The 26,883-nt window shown below is 38.0% G+C and overlaps 1 protein-coding gene across 1 annotated transcript in view; it reads right to left on the reverse strand.

Moving 5' to 3' along the window:
* Positions 1–26,883, reverse strand: part of NFX1 (nuclear transcription factor, X-box binding 1) — a gene marked incomplete at both ends in the record, with an annotated part of 45,882 nt that overhangs the window by 9,288 nt on the left and 9,711 nt on the right. The window contains 15 exons of the mRNA XM_010130997.1: positions 5,030–5,128; positions 5,527–5,568; positions 8,025–8,126; positions 11,076–11,149; positions 11,417–11,647; positions 11,979–12,058; positions 12,685–12,804; positions 17,947–18,055; positions 18,988–19,070; positions 20,145–20,175; positions 21,635–21,732; positions 22,814–23,031; positions 23,166–23,265; positions 25,455–25,594; positions 26,568–26,639. Coding sequence (XP_010129299.1) covers positions 5,030–5,128; positions 5,527–5,568; positions 8,025–8,126; positions 11,076–11,149; positions 11,417–11,647; positions 11,979–12,058; positions 12,685–12,804; positions 17,947–18,055; positions 18,988–19,070; positions 20,145–20,175; positions 21,635–21,732; positions 22,814–23,031; positions 23,166–23,265; positions 25,455–25,594; positions 26,568–26,639 — 1,599 coding nt within the window. The remainder of the gene's footprint in view (positions 1–5,029; positions 5,129–5,526; positions 5,569–8,024; positions 8,127–11,075; positions 11,150–11,416; positions 11,648–11,978; positions 12,059–12,684; positions 12,805–17,946; positions 18,056–18,987; positions 19,071–20,144; positions 20,176–21,634; positions 21,733–22,813; positions 23,032–23,165; positions 23,266–25,454; positions 25,595–26,567; positions 26,640–26,883) is intronic.

The following is a 26,883-nucleotide window of genomic DNA, read 5'->3' on the forward strand; positions in this document are numbered from 1 at the left end:
TCTCTGTATGATCCTGATCAGATACCTGGGTGAGTAGGGACAGCAACAACTGGCTACTGCTTATTTCTTACCTGTACTTGTCTCTGGTTCTGATCTTGCAGTTTTAGGGGGCTTGTTTTGGTGTAGAATTCATACTGTCTTATCAAAAACCAAATGGCATGTCTCTGTTTCCCAGGATATTGATAGGTATTTATTACCTGACTGAAGTATTTTTAATTCTTTTTGGTTACTCATCTGAGCTCTTACAATAACCTTTCCAAGTTTTGCCAAGTGTGTTGCTTTGTTGTTGTTCCATTTTAACAGGAATATTATTATTGCTTACTAGCACAGAAACTATGACTTCACATAATTCTTACAATTAAACTATTTATGACTGGTATGGCCAAACAACGAGCTAACTGCTCACTGTGAGCTCTCATGTTCTAACCTGCAAAACACACTTAATGAAAAATAATGTACAGTGAAGAAACAAAGTGCTTCCTAGAATAAACACATCTGATCTGACAGTGGGTGTACTCAAATTCTGCCATGCGGGACTTGAAAAATCTTTTTCTGTGCAGCATCTATAAATGGTGTACATTAGAATCCTCCTCACCTCCTTGCATTGCATGCAAGCAGAAAGCAGACCTACTGCCATTTCAGTTCCTCTCAATGACACTACTTAATAAGAATGTTCTTCATTACTTGTTTTTTCACTGTAGTTCTTGATGCATATTTTCTACTTTCCCCAGATTTTGCTGCCTTTAACAAAAAACCTCCTTATTCTTGCAATACTTGCCAGTGTAAGATTTTCCCTCTAAGTTACTGACATTCCAGGCTTGCAGTTTGGCAGTCGTGCTTGAGAAGCTGCCCTCACTGTTCCTCCTTTCCAGCTTCTGTTCTTATTTAAGAAAGCTACAAAAGTCTCCTACCCCTAAGCCTGTATGCTGCTTCTGTTGCCAAATCGCAAAAAGGAGTGCTTGGGTCTGCTGTCATTGTCTACAACAGCATGTGAGGGTTAACTGCTCCGTTAAATAGGATGCACACCTATAAAGGACCCATCTTCTTCTGTGTCCCTCTAGACTTAACCATTTGATCCAAGATTTCCCTGGTCCACAGAGCTGCTGTAGAGTCTGGCACAGTCAGTGGCAAAATAAGAAAACTCTCTTCTGTGCAGCTCCACGTGGCCAGATATTCCAGATGTCCTCCTCTCCTTCTCCAGTAGTCTTGACTTGTCAAATAGCAGCCTTAGAACCATCCTTGTCAAACTAGGCGTTGATATTTGCATCAGTCTACCCTCCAACTTCCTGTCAACAGGTCAACTTGAGCATTTGCTTGCTCTTTGTGTCTGTTTCTGGAGCATCTTAGAAAGTTCAGTGCTGAAGTGTCCACACAGTGGATCTGTACAGCCTGACTGGTGCTGAGTTGTGTTGGTGCAGTCATCTCCACGCTAGAGGATGGATTCCCCTTGCCCGCAGGATACATTCTCAGGTAAAGCTATACAATGTAGACTTTTCTCCTGATTTCTTGTCAAGATTCTGACAAACGCACCAGCAAGATCAGCATTACCATACAATTCCTGGTGCTCATTTCTCCCATCACTCTCCTGCAAAGGAGACATTATCTTGGCATGCTTTCACTTACTCATCTTCTTCCAGTTACCTGACATTGTATTGCGTCGTGGAGCTTTAGGGTTTGGTCATTAAAGACTGCAGCTCAAAATCAGGAATTTTCTTGCAACTTTCTCATTGGTAGATATTAATTTTTTACATATCTTTTTTTACTTGAAAAAAGTATCAGCTTCACATATCAATGCATTGCCTCAAAAAGACAGTATTGCAGCTTCTACTCATGTTTTGGCAGAAGCCATTCCTGAGTCAGTGACTCGGAATGCACAGGAAGGCAGTTATCATATTTCTCATAATTCTGAGATTCCATACACATATGCATAACTTATGCTCTGCAGAAAACCACAAGTCCTAAACTCTTGCATTACTGGAGTAATCTGCTCAAGCACGGATAAATGCATCTGTCACAACTTATACAGCTACCTATATACTAAGCTACCCGAAAAAATACTATAACAGGTAGATCCTGCCATTATGAAGGAAAACACAGATCATTTCCAAGACTGCTGAGATAAATGATCATCAAGAGCAGTCAAGTAACTTCATAAAGTCACAGCTTCACAAAATTAGAGGTTAGCAAAAGTGACACCCATCTACAAGGACCAGAAGGAGAATCCAGGGAACTACAGGCCTGTCAGTCTAATCTTGGTGCTAGGGAAGGTTATGGACCAGATCATCTTGAATGCAATTACACATCATGAACAGGCCAACCAGGTGATCAGGCCCAGTCAGCATGGGTTTATGAAAGGCAGGTCCTGCTTGACTAACCTGATCTCCTTCTACGACAAGGTGACCTGCGTAGTGAATGGGGGAAGAGCTGTGGACGTTGCCTACCAAAAGTGTAGTAAAGCCTTTCCCCCAACATTCTCCTGGAGAGACTGGCTGCTCATGGCTTGAATGAGTGTACTCTTCACTGGATAAAAAACTGGCTGGATGGCCAGGCCCAAAGAGTGGTGGTAAATGGAGTCAAATCCAGCTGGTAGCCGGTCACCAGTGGTGCTCCTCAGGGCTCAGTATTGGGGCCTGTCCTATTCAACATCTTTATCGACAACCTGGATGAGTTGGTCTGCTTGAAAGTTGGAAGTCTCTACAGAGGGATCTGGACAGGCTGGCTTGATGGGCTAAGGCCAGTTGCACGAGGTTCAACAAGGCCAAGTGCTGAGTCCTGTGCTTGGGTCACAACAACTCCATGCAATGCTGCAGGCTTGGGGAAGAACAGCTGGAAAGCTGCACAGCAGAAAAAGACTTGGGGGTGTTGGCTGACAGCCAACTGAATATGAGCCAGCAGTGTTGCCCAGGTGAACAAGAAGGCCAACTGCATCCTGGCTTGTATCAGCACTAGTGTGGCCAGCAGGAGTATGGAAGTGATTGTCCCTCTGTACTTGGCACTGGTAAGGTCACACCTTGAGTAATGTGTCCGGTTTTGGGCCCCTCACTTCAAGAAGGACATTGAGGTGCTGGGGCATGTCCAAACACAAGCAATGAAGCTGGTGAAAGAATCTACAGAAAAAGTCCTATGAGGAGCGTCTGAGGGAACCAGGGTTGTTTAGCCTGGAGAAAAGGAGCCTTGGAGGCGAGGACACTCTCCCTGGAAGGGAGACCTTATTGCTCTATACAACTATCTGAAAGGAGGTTGTAGTGAGGTAGGGGCTGGTCTCTTGTCCCATGAGGTTTAGTTTGCATATTAGGAAAGAATGCTTTATTAAAAGGGCTACCCAAGTAGTTGGTGGAGCCACCATCCCTGGAGATATTTAAAAGACATATAGATGTGGTGCTGAGGACATGGTTTAGCGATAACTTGGCAGTCTGGGTTAATAGTGGGACTTGACAATCTTAAAGGTCTCTTCCAACCAGAACTTTTCTGCGACTCTGCGAAATTGCATATCGATGCTCATCTAAAGAGATATGTTAATGCAGGGAGAAACATTTATCTTATCAAACCAGGACAATCTTGAAGACTAGATAAATTAAATCCAGTTATTCAATGTGCAAAGTCATTGACTTAAGGACTAACAAAAACTTTTGGTTTAAGTTGTGAAAAAGTGAGAATATCCTGGGTGTATTAGTTTATTGTGAGTTACCACTATAAATGGTAAGCTACAAAGGAAATGCAAGTAAAATTGCAGAATGACTGAGAAGAGGTATCTTCATAGAGAAGTATGGAAGCATTAAGGCTACTTTTCAAGGTATCTGTTAGACCACCTGGAATACAGTCCATGATTCTGGTTCAATTCTGTTCATGAAAGTTGAAACTGCACTATGGGTAAGGAATGGCTGACAGGAAGGTAAGATTGGACTGTACTCCAAAAAAGAGGGGACACATATGACGAGATATTAAACACAGTAAGGAAGTATAAATTTGTGCTTTGTTTTATGAAAGAAGTAGAGTAAAACATATTCTATATGCATTTCATAGAATAGTCCTTATAAAATAACATTTTAAGTGCCAATACTAATAAAACAATACCTCCTCAATGAAAACATTCGTCTCCTATCTTATAGCAGGCCGATCGGTCAGAAGAAGTGATTTACTTTTACAATTCTATGTGGCTATTTATGTAAAATTTTCATTTAACACATCAGCAAATTAAAAGAAAGATTTTCCAAATAGAAAACATCCTCACAAAAATTGGTAATTTATGTATCATTAGGATAGTGAAGCAAGAGCAAAACAGATTCAGCTGATCTAAAAACTTAGAGCTGGTAAAAACTAATGTCATGCCTACAAACACAGGAGTAAAAATTTCTTAATTACAATCATTTAAGCATCTTTAAAAATGTGTCTGATCTCTCCCTCTCACTCCAGATGGCATAGTGTTTATTAGTGTAGTGCTTTTGATATTAGTTTTACTTTCTATTGCCTCATTTCAAGTGTTTCAGTCTAGCAGCCCTCTTTGCAGTCAGCACTGGCATAGACTTAGCTCTGCATCTATTGCTTTATTAATTCCATTTCTTTATTTTTAAAACACAGTAAGGCAAAAAAATAAATGAGATTGGTGTAGGTAAATAGTCAGGCTATGAAAGCATATTTCATTACTTAGCTATCACTTTTGTCTTTGCCTTGAAAACTTTATAAGGAGCATTGATATGGGAGTTGGTTGTGTATGAAATCAGTGGAAATATGAGAAGTACAGGTAATGATTTGTAGTAAGAAAAATAATGGAAAATGATGTTGCCATTTAAAATCCGGTCCTGTTACAGAACAAAGCAATCCATCAGGTGATTTTTACTTCTCAGGTTCTCATTCTGGAAGTCCTGAGAAGTGCGTATCACCTCCTTTGCCTCAATTATCACCTATCACCAAGGCTGGAGTATAAACACAGGCATTTAAAAAAAGAGTAAATAGAAGTATTCTGCATTTCACATATTGTTCTCAACATTGTTTACATATTTATGACACCTGTCATCACAAGAACACATACCTTGCATCTTCTTTTAAAAGGTCACTGTACTTTGGTCCAGAAGAACGGATGTTGAAAGGATCAGAATTATCATCTATTTCAAGAGCCTCAGCAAGACGCCTACATTTGAGGGCAGGAAGGAAAAAACAAAACATCACAAAATCACAAAAAAACCAAACCAAACCAAAACCCAAAAAAACCCAAACCACCAAACCATGCAAATTCCCCCAGCCTCCCAAACATGTTGGCATTGCAGAGTAAAAATATGGGTTACTAATACAGATGATCACCTCACAAAAGATATAGTCTGTACATTTGAAACTACTCATTTAGGACTTTTCACTACAATATTCTAGTAAGATCTCAGAACACTCAGTACAGACCCCTACAACACAGGAATCCTCTCCACATTTATTGGTTCTTTAGGTCATGCAGGAAAGGATTTTTCAATGCCACACAGCATTACATTTCTGAACCTGGATGACTTCTGAAAAAAACCAAGCAAGTTCATCGCCCACCTGTTCCTCTGAAGAGCTAAGCATTCTTCATCACATTGCAACCTGAATTATCAAAGAAAAATACAATTAGAACCACTGCTGCTACTCATACTTTTCAAACTGTATCTTTGTTTTTGTCCTATCATTATCACAGCCTGAAGTAAGAAGAGTGTGTGAGACCAGTTTATTTTATGAAATTAGATAATACAGCTAAAAACAACCAAACAATCAAAGATCTTCAAACAATCAAAGACCTTCTCCGTGTATTGAAAAGAAGCGGCAATTACCAAAGCCATATAGAAGCTGAGAAAAACAGGTTTGGAATTAGATTTTATTATATTGGTTAATTAAATCATTTGAGAAAAAAATATAGTTGATACTAGCATTGAGAGGATGCTAGGAAGGATGGGAAATAAACAAAGGAACATGTGACAAAATCACTTACTCCTATGCATCAGAAAAAACTAGCAGCCTGAAACCCTAATAAGGAAAACAAACTAAAGTATAAAATGTCTACAGACAGGACCAGAGAGAGAAAATAAGAAAGGAAGTCTCTGCACAGTTTGCATAAAATATCCTGCTATTGTAAATAAATGAAGCAAATTGCAAACCAGATTTGAAAATACTGGAGTTTGAAAGTAAACTAGAAATTTAAGAATAAGTATCTTCTGTGCCACCACTTCTTTTTCCCCCACCTTTTGGTATATAAAAAGTATGGGGAAGGAAGAATACTTCCTCTGACTGTCCTTGAATAAAGGCTACCTGCTACAGTTCAGATACCATATTAGTAAAAGTATATTAAAAGATACCATACTAGTAAAGATTTGCACAAAGAAAAGCCATCTCTGGTAATTTCAACTATTTATGGAAAAGGCACTATAATTCTGTCCATACAGAAAGATGTGTAACAGTGACAGCAATACAATTTATATTACACATTGCAAAGGCTGGGACACCAACAGAGACACTGGTGTCTTATTTGCTCTCCTGGCAAGTATACAGCTGTTATGACAGACTTGCAGCTTCAGTAGTTAAAAACATCACCCCCACTTCCTTCTACCACCCCACATTCCCATCTTCCTCCCTAAGTTCTAGCATTACCAAACAGCTGCTTTCTTTAAACAGTGACTGTTTTTATGGAGAAGCTGAAGCTGGCTTTGTATAGTTGAGTATGTTTGTATTTGTTTGGCATTGTGATACCAACAGGAATAAAGTAGTTGAGGGTCAATCTGAGTAAAGTAGAGGTTATTCTACAGTAATTCTAGAAACAAAAATTGTTGCTTATATTGTACATTTTTAAGTATTCAATTACCTGAAACAGGGTAGGCTAAAAAAAAATACTCAATTACTGTTTCCTGTTTGTGTCTGTCTTATACCATGCTTACAGAGTATTAATACCACGCTCTTTGAAGTTGCATGCAGGAATCAGTACAGGTCTCCCTCTTTCACCTTGTTTTTTTTTTACTCATCTTTTTTCTGAAGTATGACACTGACTGAACCAGAAGGAAGCTGGAGACTGCAATGAGCAGGTGCTCCCATGCATCATTTCTGCCCATACATTCAAAGTTAAAATTATTTCAGAGTAGAAAATTATCCAAAAGGACTTGGTAATAATGTGCTCCAATTTCATACATCAAACAAATAAGGAGAACACAACAACTACTAGAAGTTCTTGAAGTATGCTGGTATTAGCTTTTGATAGTGAAAGTCATGAAGAAACTGCATGGGTAATTTCACTATTTTGACTTTACACAATATAAAGAATAATTAGGTTTTAACACACATAACAGACTGACTCTGAAATAAAATTCACAATTAAGAGAGAAGAGACGGTAACAGAAAATTAGGGACTTCAAGAACAGAGACTTCAGGAATTTGAGTTTCTGACAACAGGATATTGGAGAAACTTAACAATTCCTTAAAGAAATGACACCAAAAAGACAAGCTATTCCAATCCTGAGGAACATCAGGAGAAACAGAAAATCACCAAACTTAAGTCACAAACATTTCTGTGACTTAAAAGCAGATTTGCAGTGACAGCCAATATGAGAACAGAGAAGCACCAAATGAGTTGAGATGCAAATGAAAGAAATCTAAAAAGGCTAATAGAAGAATACTATAAATAGCGAGATGGTAACTAAATGAAAATACTCCCTGTTAATTATCCAGGAAGAAATGCTGGATGATGAAACACAAGATAATAGCAAAAAGTTATACTGTCTAGAAATCTGAAAAAATCCAGAGTTTGCTGGGTAGAAAGAAACTCTGAAACCACAATTATATTTTTCCAGACATAATGACACCAACAAACCAGCCAGTGATAGAGGACTTATTCTACATGAAAGCAAAACCACTAAAGATAGCATTCTTTTAGCACTATTATTACAGAGCAGTAAGGCTATTTAAAGATTACCTGTTTTAGCTGGGATTTTGCTCACAATATTATGTATTTTCCAAGTCATCTGTGTTTCAGGTACACACAAGGGTTTCAAATACATTTTTTACATACATCTCCTTACCTGGCCTGCTTCATTTCTTTTTTCGTAATAAGCCTACTGATTTCCACTGAATCCCCAAGCTGTAGATCTGTTAACTTAGTGGCTATAGATATAGCTGCTATTCTGGAGAAAAAAAAAAAAAGGCGTTATATTTCATTTGAGGCTACAAACAAACCTTTTAAAAGGTATATAAAGCTGCAGATTCCACTTCTAGGTGGAAGAAGACAGACTGACCATTTCCTCAGTGGATTATAGAATGGGACTCTAGTTCGACCTCACCTAGTTTTAGAATTCTAGTCTATCTAGCTACGTAAATTAAGAGGTTACTCCCTCTCATCTCCCTCAAGCAACTAGGAGCAAGACTAAAAAATGGACATGCTTTTTCAGAGCATTAATTCTAAGCAAGTCTAAACTAGGCAATTTGAATAGTCTTTCTTCTCACCTGCTTAATATTCAACTGAACATATAGCTTTATATGCTGCCTTTTTAACTTTTATGTGATTCTTCCTTAACTGCGTGCAATTAAAATCTGTAAACCAAATTTATAATGTATTGAGAAATTTGCCTAAAGGTATAGATGATACAAGCCATAAGGCAAGAGCAAAATGCCTACTGAGACTGTTACGATTTTCTTCATAAAGATTCTTCATCACTCCCTTCAATAACAAGCCATTCCAGTACAATTTTCTTGCTGAAATTTCTATAACTAAGACATACAACAAGTTTTTAGTGAAATATCCCACACCATTCTCAACCAAAACCCTGAAAATTCTATCATCTGAACTGTCTTTTCTGTTACATTTGGATAAAAGGATACCTTTGTCTCTAGATGTTTTGAATTACATTCAGAGAACTAGTAATTTATCAGGAATCATATTACATAAAAACCAAAAGCAAGGAGAGGCACCATCAGCTTCATATTTGTCAGGTGGTGACAAAGTCTAGGCAATAGGCCATTAGATGACATGACATCATCATTAGTATCATATGTACAGATACAGGAGCACACTGCCTCCCCTGCTTCCTTGGGCATTATTTCACCGATATTCACTGACAAAGCTCAAAGCTGTTTCATCACTCCTGTAATGTTTTTAAGAAAATCTGGATACCCCATTAACTCGCTGACCTTTCTACAATAGTACCACAAGAGTTATTTTGCTGTGTTTTTAATTTTTTTTCCTCCCTGTTGGTATCCTTCTGGTGGAATTAGAACTATGAAAAACACATGGAACTTTCTCTGGGAACGCAGCAGCCGAAACCCAGCTGCAGAACTATCGTGTGGGAAATTATATCTCTAACTAGCCTCTGTTTGATTGACTCTAACCAAAACAGTAACTGTGTGTGGACTAACCCCTTTTATCCAACCATAGTGCCTTAAGAGATGCATGCTGTCTGTGTGACAGAGACACTATCCAATCACCACGTAGCTAGTCGCGTGAACAAGAGTCTATAAATTGAGATGTATTGTAAACAATAAACGGGTCTCACTGCACACCACATTGGCGTTCGGCTGATTCATCCCACTCCAGCTAAGAGCTTGCCGCAACACCTCCCCAAGCGTGTAGATGGGAAAAAAGCCCAACAAAATCAGAATATTTTAATCCTTCAGCAACCTAAACAGTTGAGTCATACAAACTTAGTTGGCATTAAATGTTGGGCCAAGAGTAATTTGTAAACACATACGAATATACTTGAAGGAACAGATGAAGACTTGCTTTAAGTTGTTTCTTTCCCTTCCCCTTGACTTGAATAGATAAATACATACATATAGTTTATGCATACAAGGAGTCTGACTTCATACAATCATTTTCCTTCTATGAATAGTTTCTGCAGTGCCTGAACTATAGAAACAGTGGCGAAATAACCATCTTCAAAAATTTAGACTTGTAATTACATTACCTTCTCAGCCTATCATTAATGACAAGCATATGTCAATTTAAACTGGTATTTCAAAGTTGAGTTACTCTTCTGATTTGTATTCATAGTGAGAAAGATCTTTACAAAAAATCCCTTTTTTTTCTAAAATAGAAAAATTATCATCACTCCTGTAAGTCTATCTTGCATTCAAATTAATATCAACTACAATTGTTCTTAACTGCTTCCGATTAGTTCATTTTTCTCCTTGTTTTCATTGGGTAGTATTAAGCACCTAATATATAGATGCTAAGCCATCTCTTCTCAGAATTTGAATCTGGGCAGTGTTCAGTAGGAACAAAGCAGCATATTCTAAGCTGGGCTAGTATCAGACCCTCAAATAGCAGTTCCAAATAAAACAATCATAAGGAAGCTTTCTTTGAATGGAAGAATCTGTGACTGTGCTCTCCTATCAAATGGGATGCAGAGCAGAACTCTGGTTTCATATCAACTCTCTAGATTAATTTTTTTACTCCCTTTCAATCACAGCCTCAGAATAAGATTTATTTTTTAATGTCTTATTACCATTTTTGTATTTTCAGTTCAAAAGTTCCAAAGCCCTACTTTTCTTCTTTTCATTGTCCCTTTGTTGCCCTCTCTTATAAGCGAGAAAGATAAGGAAGTTTAGAAATAGGATCATGAGACATATTTATTGCAATAAGTGAAGCTGGGTAGGACTCAAACATCTGCATATTAACCAAGATTTAGATGCCAAAGCTCTCCTGCCTAAATTTAGCTATTTCAGAATGACCATATTGCTCTTTAGCTTCAGTCATCTGTATTGACTAGGCTCCCTCACACATTAAGGAAAACTTAAAACAGCAACTCACACATGGACTGCTACATGCAATCACCTGCACTCAGAAGTCTGAAACCAGACCTGCCCAATTAGTCTGTATCTAACTGCTCTGCGTGGATAGAGCAGAGTTCCACGGATGGGAGATTCAAACTCTGACAAACCACACAGTTAGACTAATAACAGTGAAAAGAGAAATGTGTTCTAGTACAGCATAGCTGGTATGAAAGCTCAGGGGAATACAAGATAGTACAAAAATAAAGTGTGAAAAAGCTTATGAATTAAATACATTTAGTCAAGCCTGAACAAACTGCAAAGAAGTAAGTCCAGTAAGGAATTAAAAGAATTATTGCAGTACAAACCTTTGATATGTATTAGATGCTTCTGAGCAAATCATACTCTCCTTTCTTCTTCCACATTCACACTGAAGATCAACCTGTTGTACCACACAAGAGAGCAGCTTTTTCAAACTTTTGTCTTTTTATGGCCATAGAGAGGTGTGAGGGAGGTAAATTTCTTCCCATTTTAGTGGAATCATGGCTAGAAGTGGTATTTTTTAATTCAATACTTTTAAATGTATTTTTAAAAATATCATGCTGTCAGTACATAACTATGTCAATTTTTGCCACAACTGTTACAGCCTGATAATTAAACCATACAATTTGCCTGTGAATTTCCACTGAGTTTTCTTTGGGTACCTCACCTTTGCACAGCAGGATGTTGCTGGGCAGGGTGAAGAAGGATGACATGGAGCCATACAGGGATGATTACAATATAGCCTTGGAATAATACATGGCTGTTTGCACTCTTCATCTATAAGACATTCTCCTTTATGACAGATTCTTTTACATTTGTGCATTCCACATTTTAACACTTGATTGCAGCGAAGTCCACAGGAAATGTCAGTGAGATGACAAGGAATATTACTTCGCAGCTGGAAGAGAGGAGGAAAAAGACAACTAAAAATGAAAAATTATGAATGCAAATCCACAAGTAGTTTACTGTTCACACCTTCAGTTGGCACTGTCCCTGCAAGAATCATAATACTAAAATACCTCAGGATAAAGACTGAGTTTTTCTTTATAACATAGTCCAACATTGCAATTGGTCTGAATGTGTACGGCATACAAGATATACTTTTCTAATCTAATCACATTAAACTTGAATTCCAGTAACATATGCCATTCCCAAGAGACCAAAAAAATCTAAGCCTACAGTTCTAGAACATTATTTAGTATTCAAAAACATTAAGCATTCAGACTTACTTCATGCTTGCCCATACACCATTTCTGAGTGAGATAGGTACAAGGTGGACACTTCTCCTCACTATGACATGAATGGTACACTGCAGTCACAGAAATATGAAAGTCAGCACGGTTTTATTAATGTACTTCAATCAAATGCATTAAAGAAGACAGTAAAGACTATTAAACATGAGTTTGCATTTCATAATGACACAATTTATTGGATGTATGATGCTTCATGCAAGGATAATCTGTTTTTTTAAAGTACTCTGTGAAAATTATGATGGCAGCTTTAGGTTACTATTCTTCTGTATTCTCTAAACTAGGCAGAAGAGAGTTTTGTAACTTCTAAGCAGGGTTATACTTATCAGAGTTTGTCAAAAGCATATCTTTTTGACTCGATATATTTTTTGCAGTCAGAAAATGTAATTCCAAGGAACGCAGAAAGTGTTAACTAGATTATCCTGTTTCAACAGAGTACTTAATCTTTTGAATAGAGCATTTACAGTGACTATTAATAATGATCAGAAAAAACTATAGTGTGCACGGCAAGTTTTTATAGTTGGCTAGCTTTTAAGCGTATACTTTCAGAAATAGAGCTACTGAAAAAGCATCTAATAAAAAAGCAAATATATCTTCAAACAGACCAATGTATGCTTTTCTACATTTTTATTAAAAAAACAAACCAAAACAAAAAACCCAAGCAAAACTGAATGGCCTGACTTACCTGGATGATCACAGTCATGTGGCCTGGTGCATGTTTTTTTACACTCTGGTGGCTGAGTGCCACAGGGGACAGGGGGGTAAATCACAGATTCACCACAATAACAAGTCAGCTCATCAAAACCTGAAAATACAAGTCAAATATATATATATATATAACATGCATATGCACTTCACCACTATGAGAAATCTTTAAATAACACGTAAATGTTTTATTTCAGTTTCATTTTTTAATATTAAACACCACTGTAGTGAATTTATTAACTTTTGTGGCTCGTATAAAACTGAACTATGATCACTTCATTAGGAGTTATGCTTGCTTTTAGACAGCGGCTCTTTGACATCGACATTTTGAACTGGATCAAGAGAAATGCTCATGTCAAGTTGAAAGCTGTTGCTGTTCTACTATTCTTAAACTAAAAATGGGGATATCTATTGAATTCTCTTTCAGAAACCACATCATCCAAATCTTGTGTTTTCAACTTCTCTCCACTATCGGTTTTTCAGACCAGTGGTTAGATTTTGTCTTTTGCAAATCCCTAGACATGATACTGGGAAGATGACGGAGAAAATTACTTCTGTATGTCATTTAGTATTAGATGGATCCTCATAAGCAGCTTATGAACCTGTCCAAATACTCCAAAGCCAACTTTGTATATTTTATAAATTCCCAGTCTCAGGCAAATACATTTTCTTCCCTTTTTTTTCCCTTCCACATTTGGGAAGCGGATTTTAAACTCTTATCACAAGATTCCAAATCTCAGAGATAAAATAAACAAAGGAATAGAAATACTGACACACACCATCCTAACTAAAACTTAACACTGCACAAAAATTACTACAGTTCACGGCTTTTTTCAGACTATAAAGAAATTGGGAGACTGATTGGAACACAAACTACAGTTCAAACAGATAAATCCTTAGAAAACCACGACACTAAAAGAAAAATATTAACATTGGAAGTCATGTTAAAATCTGAGAACAAAAAGAATATAATTGTTCTATAAACAAAGAGATAGTGGAACAGGAAAAACAAGAGAGAATGATGGAGAAGGTAAGAGAATAATGGGGCAATAGAAATACAAAATGACAATTCCAACCTGAAAAGAAAATGAGTGTGTTAAGGGACCTGCTGAATTCAGCAGCTCCTCTGACTCCGGGAATCACAGGATTCTTTCTTCCTAGTCTACCAAAACAAAATTTGTTAAACTCTAAAACCCCAAAGGTTCCTACTGACCCACTTCCATGGATATGATGGCTGCTGTATCAACATGCAGGTCCAGCCAGTTGCAAGACTGACCACATATTCCAGAAAGACAAGACACACAATATATACATGACAGTAACCTGACCGGACACAGACTAACACAGAGCCAACTGAACAACACCACGATTCATGTAAACAGGAATACCAATAGCCAAATCCTCTTTCTTCTCTCCAGCTCATCAGGATTGAAGTTCACTAGTGAAGACACACACGCACTCTCTAGATTCACGTGCACACCACATTCATGGATATCAAATATCAGCATAGGATCTGCCTAATATCTATACCTTACTCAATCACTGGCTGAAACCTTGGATAGAGGCAGATATCTTCCTACTAGCCAGTCAGTCCAGATTTGAAGCAAGTTCATTAACAAATTATGCATACACACGCACACACAGGACTGAAATTAATAGAGGAATCACATCCCCTCCCTGGTGTCACCAGGTGTTGGCACCCAGACCAAGGGGTCGCTGTAACTTATGATCCCATTCTCCAGCTGCTGGCATACAGCCTAGTCTCTCCAGTTGCAAGCACATAGACTACGTGCTCCCATGATCTGCAGCCAAGTCTCCAGTTGCTGGCAGTTATACCTCTCACAGATCAGAGAATGAGATTATACTTAAAGTTACTATATCTTATTCTTAACTAGGACAGGATAGACAGTTGTCATCAGGTGTACAGGGTTCTGTCCAAGAAGTGCACTGACCAGCAGCTTCATCTGTGCATATGGTGCCTTTTATTTCCCCTTCTCTCCATTTTCCCATGCATCCATCTTGATTTCTCCCAAATAACCTAAGAAAATAAATTTCTCCCAATTGGTCCCAGTTTAGCTACATCTGTACCCAAATCTGCTATTTCTGGTACCATTAGCTAGGTCATCTCAGCATCAGACAACTACCGAAGTTCTGTTAGCCCTGCAATATTCCACTCTGAAAAAAGTTTCCAATACCTGCCCTCCTCCAATAATCTGTGAAGCTCAGCCATCTCTCACCCTTAACATCTGTAAAATCCATTCATCATGGCACTATCTGGAATTTTTGTCAGCTTTTCACTTTGGTTTTGTTCAGATATTTCTCATGTTCAGTTTATGGTCTGTTCAGTCAGTTAAATCTCAGGTCAGGTCCTAGTAATTTCCCCATGTATCTTAGTGTACAGCAGTCAGTAGAAAGTATCACAATTTTTGTCTAAGGAGACTCAATTACAGTAATTCCAGCACGTAGGAATGCTAGGGAGAACAAAACACTAAAAATTAGAAGGAAGAAGTAGAAATAAGTAGAAAAAGCTGAGAATGTCCATGGATTTTCTGTGGAAATTAAGCATTAGAAAGAGTAGGCCTTTTGATGTCCCACACTACAGGTTTTGAAACAACCTATAACCGTCCAGGCTTCAAAGCCACAAATCTTACTTAGTCCAAGAAGAGGACAGACCAGAGACCAAGGTCCCTGGAACACCTGAGTGTTAAGACAGCTACACTAGCTGCTTGCTATTGATGAGAAGTGATAGGTAAAGAATCTTAACTATAATGAAGTTCCTTTAACTAGCACTGATCGGAATCATGGCGAGGGAGCGCAGAGAATTCTGATCCAAAGAGCAGAAACACAACATCTGACAACTTAAAAAAAAAAAAAAAAGCTGTCTAATGCTGACATCATTTTTTCCCAAAGAGTTGTATTGCTGTCTTGAAGTAGACTGGGCAGGTATAAAGAGACCCTGGCACAGCAAGGGACCTCACCTCTCAGCACTGTGGAAATGACACTATAAAGTACCTGGGAAGCACACAGAACCACAGAGGTGTAAACACTACATCTCGATGCCAGCCCTCACCCTCCCAGCAAAACCCGCAGCGGAGCCGGAGGCAGGGTCAAGAAATCCAACCTACTAAGTGGTAAGTGGCTTGCAGCTGATCATGCCATAGCGCATGATACCATGGCTGATGCAGCCCAACTCCAAAGTGGTGGATCAGAGCCAAGGATGGATTCTTAGTGCTGAGAAGCATTCTCCATCAGCTACAGGGTCATAATCACACAATGCATGCCTCTGAAATCTCAACTACCAGCATCTAGGGAAAGCAGGTAAGAAATCTTTAAAGATGCTGCATACATGATTTACCTCTGGACAGATTCAGAACAGGAGATTTCAGTGACACAAAGTTTTAAGCCAAGTGCTCTTAAGTATCTGGTTGAGTAGTTAGCTGCTTCTCCTCTGTTCAGAAAAGGGCCTCACTGCAAAATTTCAGCAGTGAAGCTTGACCTCTCCATTGTATCACATCCAAGAGTGGAACAACTTAGAGGGGAGGCAATTCTTTAGTCTATCCTGGCTAAGACACATTCAGATGAGTATCTAAATCTTAGGTCTGAGAGTGAGATACAATCCTCAAAAATATTGCAGCAATGTGGTGAAGTTTAATGATCTTGAAAATCAAACCCACAAAATCCAGTGGAAAAAACCCCCAACCTTTCGGAAAAATCTGTGCATTCTGATTCAACTAGACTTGAATTTACCAAGAGAACCTCTGAGACATTCGGATTACTATTTTGCGTTGTCAAGAGAAATGTTAGACACAGAAGCTTTTTTTTTTTTTAAAGAGAAATACAGTTACCATGCACATCATATTCACAGGCTTTTAAGTCAGACTACAATGCTATTTCAACCACAGAGAGCTTTAGTCACTCTAGTATCTTCTCTTTTCCACGATGTTTCCATGAAAAGTTGGTCTCCACAAAAATGCAGTTCTTTGACTGTGCCATGTGCATAAGATATAGGAGAGATTCATGTACTACTAAGACACTTCCAGCTGTAAACATCATCTGTCTCTCCTTTTCACCAGTCATGAGGTCTGGTTCACGCTTTCAACATCTCACTGTCCTCTTTCCCACATTCCAGTGAACAGTTCCAAAGCAGCACCCAGTTTCTGAGAGAGGAGACTCACTTTTCTCCAGCAGTGACTGCAGAACTACTAGAAAAAGGACAGAATTTTATGAAAGCTAAAGGGAACTACAAGTATTTCTATTCCATTCTAGAAACTCTCTCCTCTCAGTTTTACTGTACAGCAGATTCAAAAATAAACCTAGCAACTGTAAGACTAGCAGCTGTAAATCCTTAAAGAAATTTAAAGAAAACTTCCAAGCTTCTTAAGCAAACTTAAGACTGAGAAAAGACAGAGGAAAAAAAAGAAAATGCTATCGCATATGAAGATGTTCCTGAGGATGTTCAACTAAAGGTTCTGCTAGCAGAAGGAAACATAGAAGCACTCTTCCGTCTGCTTCAGGCCAAAACCAAAAAAACTAGTATTATCTACCTATTATAAAGGTACAAAATAATCAACATATGAACATCAAGTGATAAAAAGTAGTTGTACAAAACTAGTATATATTCAACCGGCACAATTTTTAATAGGGTACACACTTATCTAAAACTACTGCATCACCTTAAATCTGTAAATAGTTCAGCAATCATAAGAAAATTAATACCTGCTGGCTGTCAATCTATTTCTAGCAATTTAGTACTAATTTTCACCATCCAGAACGTGACCAGAAAGCCTAAGACACACATGACTTCAGATGGTCCTGTCCAGAGAAAAATCACTAATCTACCAAGTTGGGAAAGTCTGAATTCTGAGCAGCTAAACAAATTCTGCTACATACTTCAATATCTTTAACCGCTACTACACAGTTAAGCAAGTGTCACCTTAAATCAGAAATTATCTTTCTAAAATGCTTTTTTTCCCTTGCATGATTCCTCAATGTTTTTAAGTGCTGGATCGATGTGCATAACGGAATATATTTCACTGTAATTCAATTTTATCTATTAAAATCCAACACTTAGTAAACTCATCTAAAAATAAATTATTTTCTCTTTCATAAAAAACCCATACAATTCAAATCAACTGAACAGTCTTCAGGTTCTGGTCAATTTAGATCACTCTGTCGGTCCAAATTGGACCATTCCAATGAGTAAATTTCTGTAAGAAATAATGTACTCTCACACATAACTCACTTGTTTGCCAGCATGTTTGACAACTGCCCCGATGACAAGGTTCTTCACATCTATGGAGCCCACAGTTGAGTTTTCGACCACAAACCAAAGAACACTTATGTTCCATGTCCTAGGGGAAGGTAAAAAAGAAGAGCAGAATTAAACTATAAACCCCACTGGTTTATTTTTCTCTGTGAGATTATAGTCTATGAACTGACAAAATTGTATAGTGAAAAAAATAGCTTAGACTGATCTACACATTTTCTCCATCAATTGTTTAAGGATACACTATCTTTAAATAGGATTCTGTTAAAACCTATACTGCAGACATAGCTACATCACGCTTATATTTCTTTTTAAGCAGTATCTTTCCCCCCTCCATTCTCCCTGGAATCACTACATTGACAAAAAGCATCTTTACACTGATTTAATTGCATTTAGGCTGGGATATGGTTTTACATTTATAATATACACATAAAATGAATGCTGCAAAATAAATGCACGTGCACATTGAGCATGTCCAATACTCCAATTACATACTGAAGATTGTAGAATCACAACAGTTTAGGTTGGGAGGGATTTTAAGATCATCTAGTTCCAACACTCCCACTATGGGCAGGGACACCTTCCACTAGACCGGGCTGCTCAAAGCCTCATATAACCCAGCCTTGAACACTCAGGGACAGGGCATCCACAGCTTCTCTTGCCAACCTGTTACAATGCCTCACTACCCTCACAGAGAGGAATTTCTTCCTTGTATCTAATCAAAATCTACCTTCTTTCAGTTTAAAGCCATTGCTCTTTGTCCTATCACTACACACCCTTGTAAAAGTCCCTCTCCAGCTTTCTTGTAGGCCTCCTTTAGGCAGTGGAAGGCTGCTATAAGGTCTCCCCAGAACCTTCTCTTCTGCAGGCTAAACACCCCCAACTCTCTCAGCCTGTCTTCATAGAAGAGGTGCTCCATAAATGGAAAGATGCAAAAGCAAAAAAGTCTTTTAGCCTCACAAACAAAACTAAACACACACACACTGAACAATTTTCTAAAACCACATGTAAACTCACCACACAGCAAACTTCATTACACTTATGTCGTCCACATGATCTTTTCTTGTTGCATCGCTTGTCACACATGAATGTAATAGCAGCTATCAAAAACAAAACAAAAACCCCAAAACTACTCATAACTTTTATGTCTTTGCTTAAGCAGACAACAAAAGCTGCAATCGTAATATTATGCTAAGGCTGTTGCAGACCATGGTCTAGAAGAGACTAATACAAAGTAAATCAGCAAGCAAAATTTTAAATTACTTGCTCTCCCACATTAATAACCCATGTGAACATTCGGCTTTCCTTGTTCAAAAGATTTTGGAGAACAGAATACATGAAACTAGTTTATTTCACACTAGTCTTTACACCATAAACTTAACAACAGAACACAGGAAACAGGATGTCCTGATACACTGGAGTACCGCAAACACCCAGTTTAACACTGCTCAAATAGGTAAGGCAGCAAAAGTCAGCTAAACACAACTACTGCTATGTTCTTGGATCTAATGCTAACAAAGAATGTCTTTATCACTATCCACAGGTAACAAAAGCAACCACTTCTGGATTACGAAGAGCAAAATCTTCACAGACAAAAGCCTAAATTACAAAACATGCATATTACTTCTTTATGTACCTTGTAAATAAGTATCTCAGTATGACAGGGGCCCATCAAGTAAACAGTTCACTGAGGTGAATTTTGAGACCAGAACACCCAGAACACCACGAACTCCCAAATGGAAACTCTCTGTCAAACTCAGATGCAAAGACCAGCAGCACAGAACGGTGAAGCAGAATCAAAGCTTGTATTTCCCCAGGAACTTGGACAAGAGCTGTACAAGCTGACCCAGCAGGATGCTGGGGGTGCAACATATTGAATATGGCAGGTGGCATAAGAAACTATTCAAATCAAAATAGACAGCTTGCCTGGAATCTTCAAGATAAATGCTGAAGAAGTTTTGCTTATGTAAAAGATGGATAGAAATGAAAGAGGGTTATTACAAACCTCTTCCCCAAAGTAGTAGCATGTCAAGAAGTGACCAGCTTGGCATAGAAGTATGGATAAAAGAAGCAGTACTGATCAGGTATTTACTAACTTCATCAATCAAACCCCAAATTAATACAAGCTGTGTACTGATTTTAAAACAATTTCACATTATAACATAACATTGTACCTTTATTTCTGAGGAGAGCACATGGAACTTCCTAGGAAACAAACAGGGAGCCATTAGGTTAAAACAGGTGAAACAACTGATTATCTAGAAAATATCTAGTCACATGATACTGAAAGAAGCATTCTCAGTTTTCACACACGTAACTCTTCCGTATACAAAAGTGAAGCAAAAGCTGGGAAAAAAATTCTCAAATCTTTTAACACAATACTTTTCCTTAAAAGTTCAATACCAATTAAGAAAAAAAAAGTAGTTTTGCATTCCCCATTTAATTCAGCAGACAATGTTGTCAAGTGACAGAAACAGGTTTGTCCTAAGAAACCAGAAACTTGCATGGAGGAAACCAAAAGAGATCTCACAGAAAATGTGGACAGAGCTTTGACCAAGTCAAAGTGCTTTGACCAAGTGTCCAAAAATGCAAGTCTGACCTGATTTTAGAAAAATTTAAAAAAAGAAAGAGAGAGAGAGAAGTCAAATCTCATGATTAAAGAAATTTTACCTAAACACCTAAACATGAAAATAAAAGATAATGGATGAAAAGAACATTGTTAATTGAATACATTTGAACCTTCAGCCATCACAACTTTACATTCTAAGTTGTCATTTCTGAGCATCACGTTTTTCATGACTCATTTAAATCGCCACTGCAGTTCACTCATACTTTTTCAAGGAGCAGTCTTCTGGTGTCTGAGAAGCTGAATAAACTAAAACCCAAACCTCACTACTTTCTTCCAGGTCTCTAAATGAAAGGTATCTGAAGCCTCCTACTCCATAATTACCTTCAGCAAACTTGCAAAAGAAAACTGTTCCAAAGCAAAGTGTCAATCATTTCTATATATCTATCTATAAACTTACATATTCAGATACCACCTCTACTTATATATATGATACATAACAGGTCAGAAAAGTCATCAAGGCTCCTATGATAGTAGCCAAAGATTTCAAAGCTATGATTACAGAAAGAAGCATAGTTTAAAAATACATTAATTATTATCTAAAAACTGCTGAGAATTTGTTATGTCACTATATAAACGTACAAAGAATAGGGACCAGTAAAAACTTCACATTCTCTCAAAAATATTATACAACAAGTCTACAAACTATTGCAATAAAGATTTAGCTAGCTTTTTATGTTAGGCTACCTTTCTTCTCTCAGTTTACATTACTTTTGGTAAAACTACCATTTTTTGTGCTATACAAATACTGCAGGATAATATAGGACTTTGCAGCCACCGTAAACAAACAGAATTCTATGTAAACTCTGCAAAAATACTTCAAAACATTGCCTTAACAGTAAGTAGCCTATGTTAGCACTTCACAAAACAATTTAGTTAGCATTTACCAGTTAGCATACAATGGAGGTTCTTGCAAATAAGAAGCACAGCACCTCTTATGCTGCTTAGCTTTCTTCTCCTCAACTACTACAGCTACTTTTTCTCTACAGCTTTAAAAAACGAAGATTACCTGCTTCCATGTTCAAGGTTTACACTCACCTTTTTTTTGAAGCCACACCTACAATAAATATTTGATGTGTGAGAACACGGTCTGCAGTCTCCTTCATGGCAAAGGCTTTCACATCTATGAATGAACTCTAGCAAAATGAAAATACATAGATGAACAATTAATAAAAGAATGCAAAATCCATGACCTGGAACTTCATATTTATTAGCAGCATCACTCGTCAAAGACATTAACCTTATGTTCAGCTGGGTTTCCAAACAAGTTAATTGTGCATAGAATTTTGCATTATTTTCATCTTTTTAATCCTGAATCTATAGACTAGAGTTTCAGGTCTAGAATTAACAATGACAATGTTTTACATGTTTGTTACATTAATGTATTTAAAAAAAAAGTTTGTCTAATACTCTCTTACCCAAGTTCCAGGAATTTTAAGTAATTTTTTATTTATTTTCAGCCTAGAAGAATGACTTACTATGCATACCTTCGTATTTCACTTACTAGTTTAACTGAAATTCAACTAAAAGCTAAATTACTCATTTCCTTTCTACTTGTTGTCCTTGGACTGACAGAATGGATCAGGCTTAATAAGAAGTCTTCATCATAACAGCGTTGGTCTCACCCCTCTCTATAAAGTATAACAAATCACAATCAAATACGTAGTCTGTAGAACTGGAGCTTCACATGATCTCACAGTTAAATACACTTGAGTTACCTAATGCACTCACTGAAGTGTCAAATTACTTCTGCACATAACTTTCTCCAACCTTCCAATGCTACTTTTTACTTCATAACCCTCTTACAGCTGCAGGAAATGAGTATTTAATGGAGACATCTGAACAAAGTCATTTATCTCTACCAGTCTTCACATGAAAGTCAAAGATCCTGTGGGCTTTTAAAAAACATCAGTACATACTACTCTCTGGAAACACCTACTGCTCTATTCCTCTACCAACATAAGAGAGGTGCGGGTAAGCAAAATTTAAAATGCTAACTAGTGTGAGTGCTTCCTAAACAAATATATTTCCTGATTTTAAGGTATCACTATGAACAAACAGCCAGACTGCAGGCTCTGCAGTGGCTTTTATGTTCAGTTTAAAACCCCAAATCACTAATGAAATATTTATTAATTGAAATGAAATAGTTTAGGATCACTTTTTTTTTGAAAAACAATGAGATAATTTGAATACTCCAATGCAGTAAGTTATAATTACCATAGCTACCACAAGAAAGAGGTTTGCCACATGTTTTTCCACATGATGGGATAGGGTCTGTGCATATTTTACGTTCTACACATCCTAGTTCCAGTAACTTGCTGAGAGGAGTCTGACCACAGGGACAGCGATACACTACTTGTGGAAGTCGTGGACAGAGCTGGCAGGGCTGAGGATGGCATACTTGTGTGCAGTTGTGCCTCCCACAATTTAATTTTCTAGGAAAAAAAAAAAACCACAAAGAAAGAAAAAAAAAAGAAGACGAAAGAGAATTATCTAGGTGTATCACGATCACCGAGTGTGAATAAAATTACCTTTTTCTTTTCAAAAGCCTAAATTATAGTGACCTTACTTGCCACATATATTCTGACAGGAGAAACTCCCAAATCCATCAGAGAATTCTTCCTTTGTCCCACACAATACTTCTTTAAAGTTGCTTCCACAGTAACACACTGAAAGAAAGCAATATTCCACAGAAAACAGAGGAGAATATCTGTGACAAAACACCTCCAGCAGTACAACAGATACAAAAAGATAAATGTGAAAGATTTTTAACAATCAGTTCTTAGAAGGATAATGAAGCTGCTCCTCTTTAGACAAGAGGTTTCTCAGTTCTACAAAAGCTGGAATTCCTGTTTTATTTGTTCTGATGTCAAGACAAAAATAAAAGGAGAAGTACTATCTGCACAAAAACCTTACTTACTAAAGCAGTACGGACAAGTTAATTATTACCTTAAAAGTTGAGAAAATTAACTTACAATTTTCTACATAAACTGTTCAACGAAAATATATTTGTATACTGGTACGCATACTTGGACAATTCAAGATCAAGTTTTGAATATTTTAACAGAAACCGTGAGTAGCTTGTTGATATGTGCTCTCCTATACCCCTTTCTATTCTTCTTCCATGTATTGTCTCAATTCACAGAATTTTAGTAAAAGATTATAGTAAAAGAAAGACTTAGAGTAAAAGATTTAAGTAGGATCATAGGACAATTCAGGTCAGAAAGGCCCTCAGGGATCAGCAAGTCCAAGCCCTTACTTAAACCAGCGTCAGTGATGAGATCAGACCACATTACTCAGTGTTTTATTCTGTTGGGTCTCGATAACCTCAAAGTTTCCACGAAAAGATTTTCGTCATAGCTAGTTATAATGTTTCTACTTAGGCTCATTATCTCTCATCGTCCTCCAAAGCACAGCCTGTCTTCTTCCTCTTGATTACCTCTGTGATGGGTTGGCAAAGATTTCCTTTTCAGGAGAAGTTTGCTTTAAACCAACCAATTGTATTCCCTGCCATGTGACATCAGCTGCATCTCCATTTTTCATCGGTTAAAAGTTTTTGTGGGTCTGTTCAATTTTCGTGCTGTTTCTGCTTTAAAAGCCGCGCCGTGCCCACGCTAGTTTAGTCTTTACAAGCCCTCACTCTACCCCGGACCACCGCTGCTCCCACTGCGCCAGAGAACCAGCTGCCCCGTATTGGAAAAGATCGCTGCTGCTCGCTGCGCGCCGCGAGAGATCAGCCTGCCTGTTCGCCACTTGTCTGGAGCCCACTCGTCCAGGAGCCAGCCCACCCGTGTGCCACACTGGAGACCCCTGGAGCTACTGCCACTGCCTGCCGCTGTCACCTGCTCGCTGCTCGCCGCTTGTCCGGACCCAATCCGGCTTTTCAGCTAAAACCACCGCTTCTTCGCTGCCACAGCTGCGCCACAGACGGAGCGAAACCCCCTCGTGTCTGGAGCCCACTTGTCTGGGAGCCAGCCCGCCCACATGTGCCAGAGACCCCCGCCACGCCGGAGAAGCCGCTGCTGGACACAGCCACCATGCCACAAGAAAGCAACCGTGCTGCTCGAGCACTGCCGCCACGTGGGGGATCGGAGCCCGCTCGCCATCTGCAAGCCGCCGCTGTACCGCACGCCAGGCAAGTCCGGATTCCACGCGCCCGAGAGCTGCTTGTCTTTGCTTTGCCTCAATCCACGATAAAGACTGGTTGGATTGTGCAAATTCTACTTCTACATGTGGTCCCTGGGAATATTGTAATTGCCAGGTTTCTGTGTTCTGGTCATCCGGCAGACCAGATGGCCGCCGCCATCTTGAATCGTTGCCGCAGTTCAGGTTTCGCTTTTGCTACCAACCATGGGTTAACCCTCGCTTTCCCAAAACCATCAATACCTCACTGTTTTTTTCTCTGTATTTGATATATTTCTGTTTGTAGTGTTTCAGTTTTCCAAAAAGCATTCAGAGCTCTCACGAGTTCTTTTCTCCCTTCCCCTATTTCTGCTGGAATAGTGGGAGGGTATTATCATCACCGGACCTTGGTTTACCTTGACCAAACCATTGACAACCTCCTATTAGCTACTGAAAGGCTAACAAGCCTCAAGCTAACAAAGTCAGTACCACCAGCACGTCCTAAAGAGCACATGCTCTAACAGCGTAATCGTCGTGGCAGGCCTCGCTCTAGTCATGTTTATATTCTTATTTAAACATATAGTGATGCAGACACATTCTCCATTTTTTAAATATTCTAGTGATAGAATTTGGTTTTGTTAAGAAAAAATAAAGTACTTGCCTCTTGGTACTGGTTTTTTTTCACCCTCTTGCTTTCATAGTTGAGTGGAAGTATGTAAGGCATTCCATTACTTACCTTGTTGTACTGTTAATTGGCAAGGTGAACATTCTCCTGCATGGCACACTTGAGTACAGCTGTGCTTACCACAGTTTAAAGTATTTCCACATACATTAGAGCAATGAATTTTTGTTGACTGGCCACAGCGAACTGAATGACTGTAGAAAAATGAGAGCTACCTTAATAACTATAAAGCATTTATTAAAAAGGAAAATACTTTTTCAGTAAAACACTGAAGCCTTTGAAAGGGAGGATAACTTATTAATGAAAGAGCTTTTAGGAAATAACGCCCTATTTTTCTCTCCTCTCCCACTCCCCTAAAGTAGGACACTTACCATAGCAGTGAGTCTAACAGATTTTCTCTCAACAAAATGGAAAAAGAAAAAAAAGGTGACTTGAACCTAGTTTATGGTTATGTATCATGCCTGAAGAGCAAATATTTCTATTACAGATATCTTTCTGAAGACATAAATGATCCTAAGTCCACTGAATTCAGTGAAGATAGGGATGTGGCCTTAAATACTGAGTCAGTAGTCTACAAAATGAGTCCAGTTTTTTTAATTGTTAAAAAAATAGGACAACACAATAAATTATCCTCTTTTTTCATTCTGGCTGGCCTCATGCAACAGCTCTAAATGTACATTGATTCAAATGTAAGTAAGTTTAAAATATCTATTTTTAAAAGAACCATATCTGGGTTTATACAAGTATTTTTATTTTTTTTTTTTCCAGGAATTTCTGCAATAGAGTAACTCAACATCACACTCGATTCACATAGAAAAGGTGTGAACCTTTTTCTCCTTCTTTCTCTGTGTCTTCTACAAAATAAAATAAATAAATACTAGAATAGAGTTTCAAAATCAAATCAACTCAAACACTGCTTGGACAATTCAATTACATGTACCATAAACTGATTTTAACACAGACAACTCTGTTAATTTTTTTTTATTTTTTCCTTAAAGGTAATTGTATTAAATCTCCAAATTATTTTAGCACTCTAAAATTACACCTCAGAATACACCTTGCTCTGAAAACTTCTAATAAAATATAGGAAAGAAAAAATTTATTATATAAACTTTTAATAAACTACTCTTATATAAACTTTTGATTGTATAATAGAAGCATTCTCACCTTGTTTGTCCACATTCACATGTTTTTGTCACAAAGGCTGGGCACGAAGGACAAGGCCCTGGATGGCACAGGCTTAAAAATAAGTAAAAAATGCAAACAGAATTGTAAACTTAACTTTAGCTTTACTACACTCCCAGAAAAACAATCCACCATGATCCAATCCACAGTGCATTTTCAGAACACTATACAAGCCACCTACACTTCTGCAGGATACTACAGCATTATTAACACAAGGAAAAAAAAATTATAGTTCCATCGGTCTCAAATGTCACTGATGGTGAAGGAAAACTTCAGTATGGCTGGTGCTGTGCCACAT

Source organism: Buceros rhinoceros, unplaced genomic scaffold, assembly GCF_000710305.1.
Source record: "Buceros rhinoceros silvestris isolate BGI_N320 unplaced genomic scaffold, ASM71030v1 scaffold5472, whole genome shotgun sequence".
Lineage (NCBI taxonomy): Eukaryota > Metazoa > Chordata > Aves > Bucerotiformes > Bucerotidae > Buceros > Buceros rhinoceros.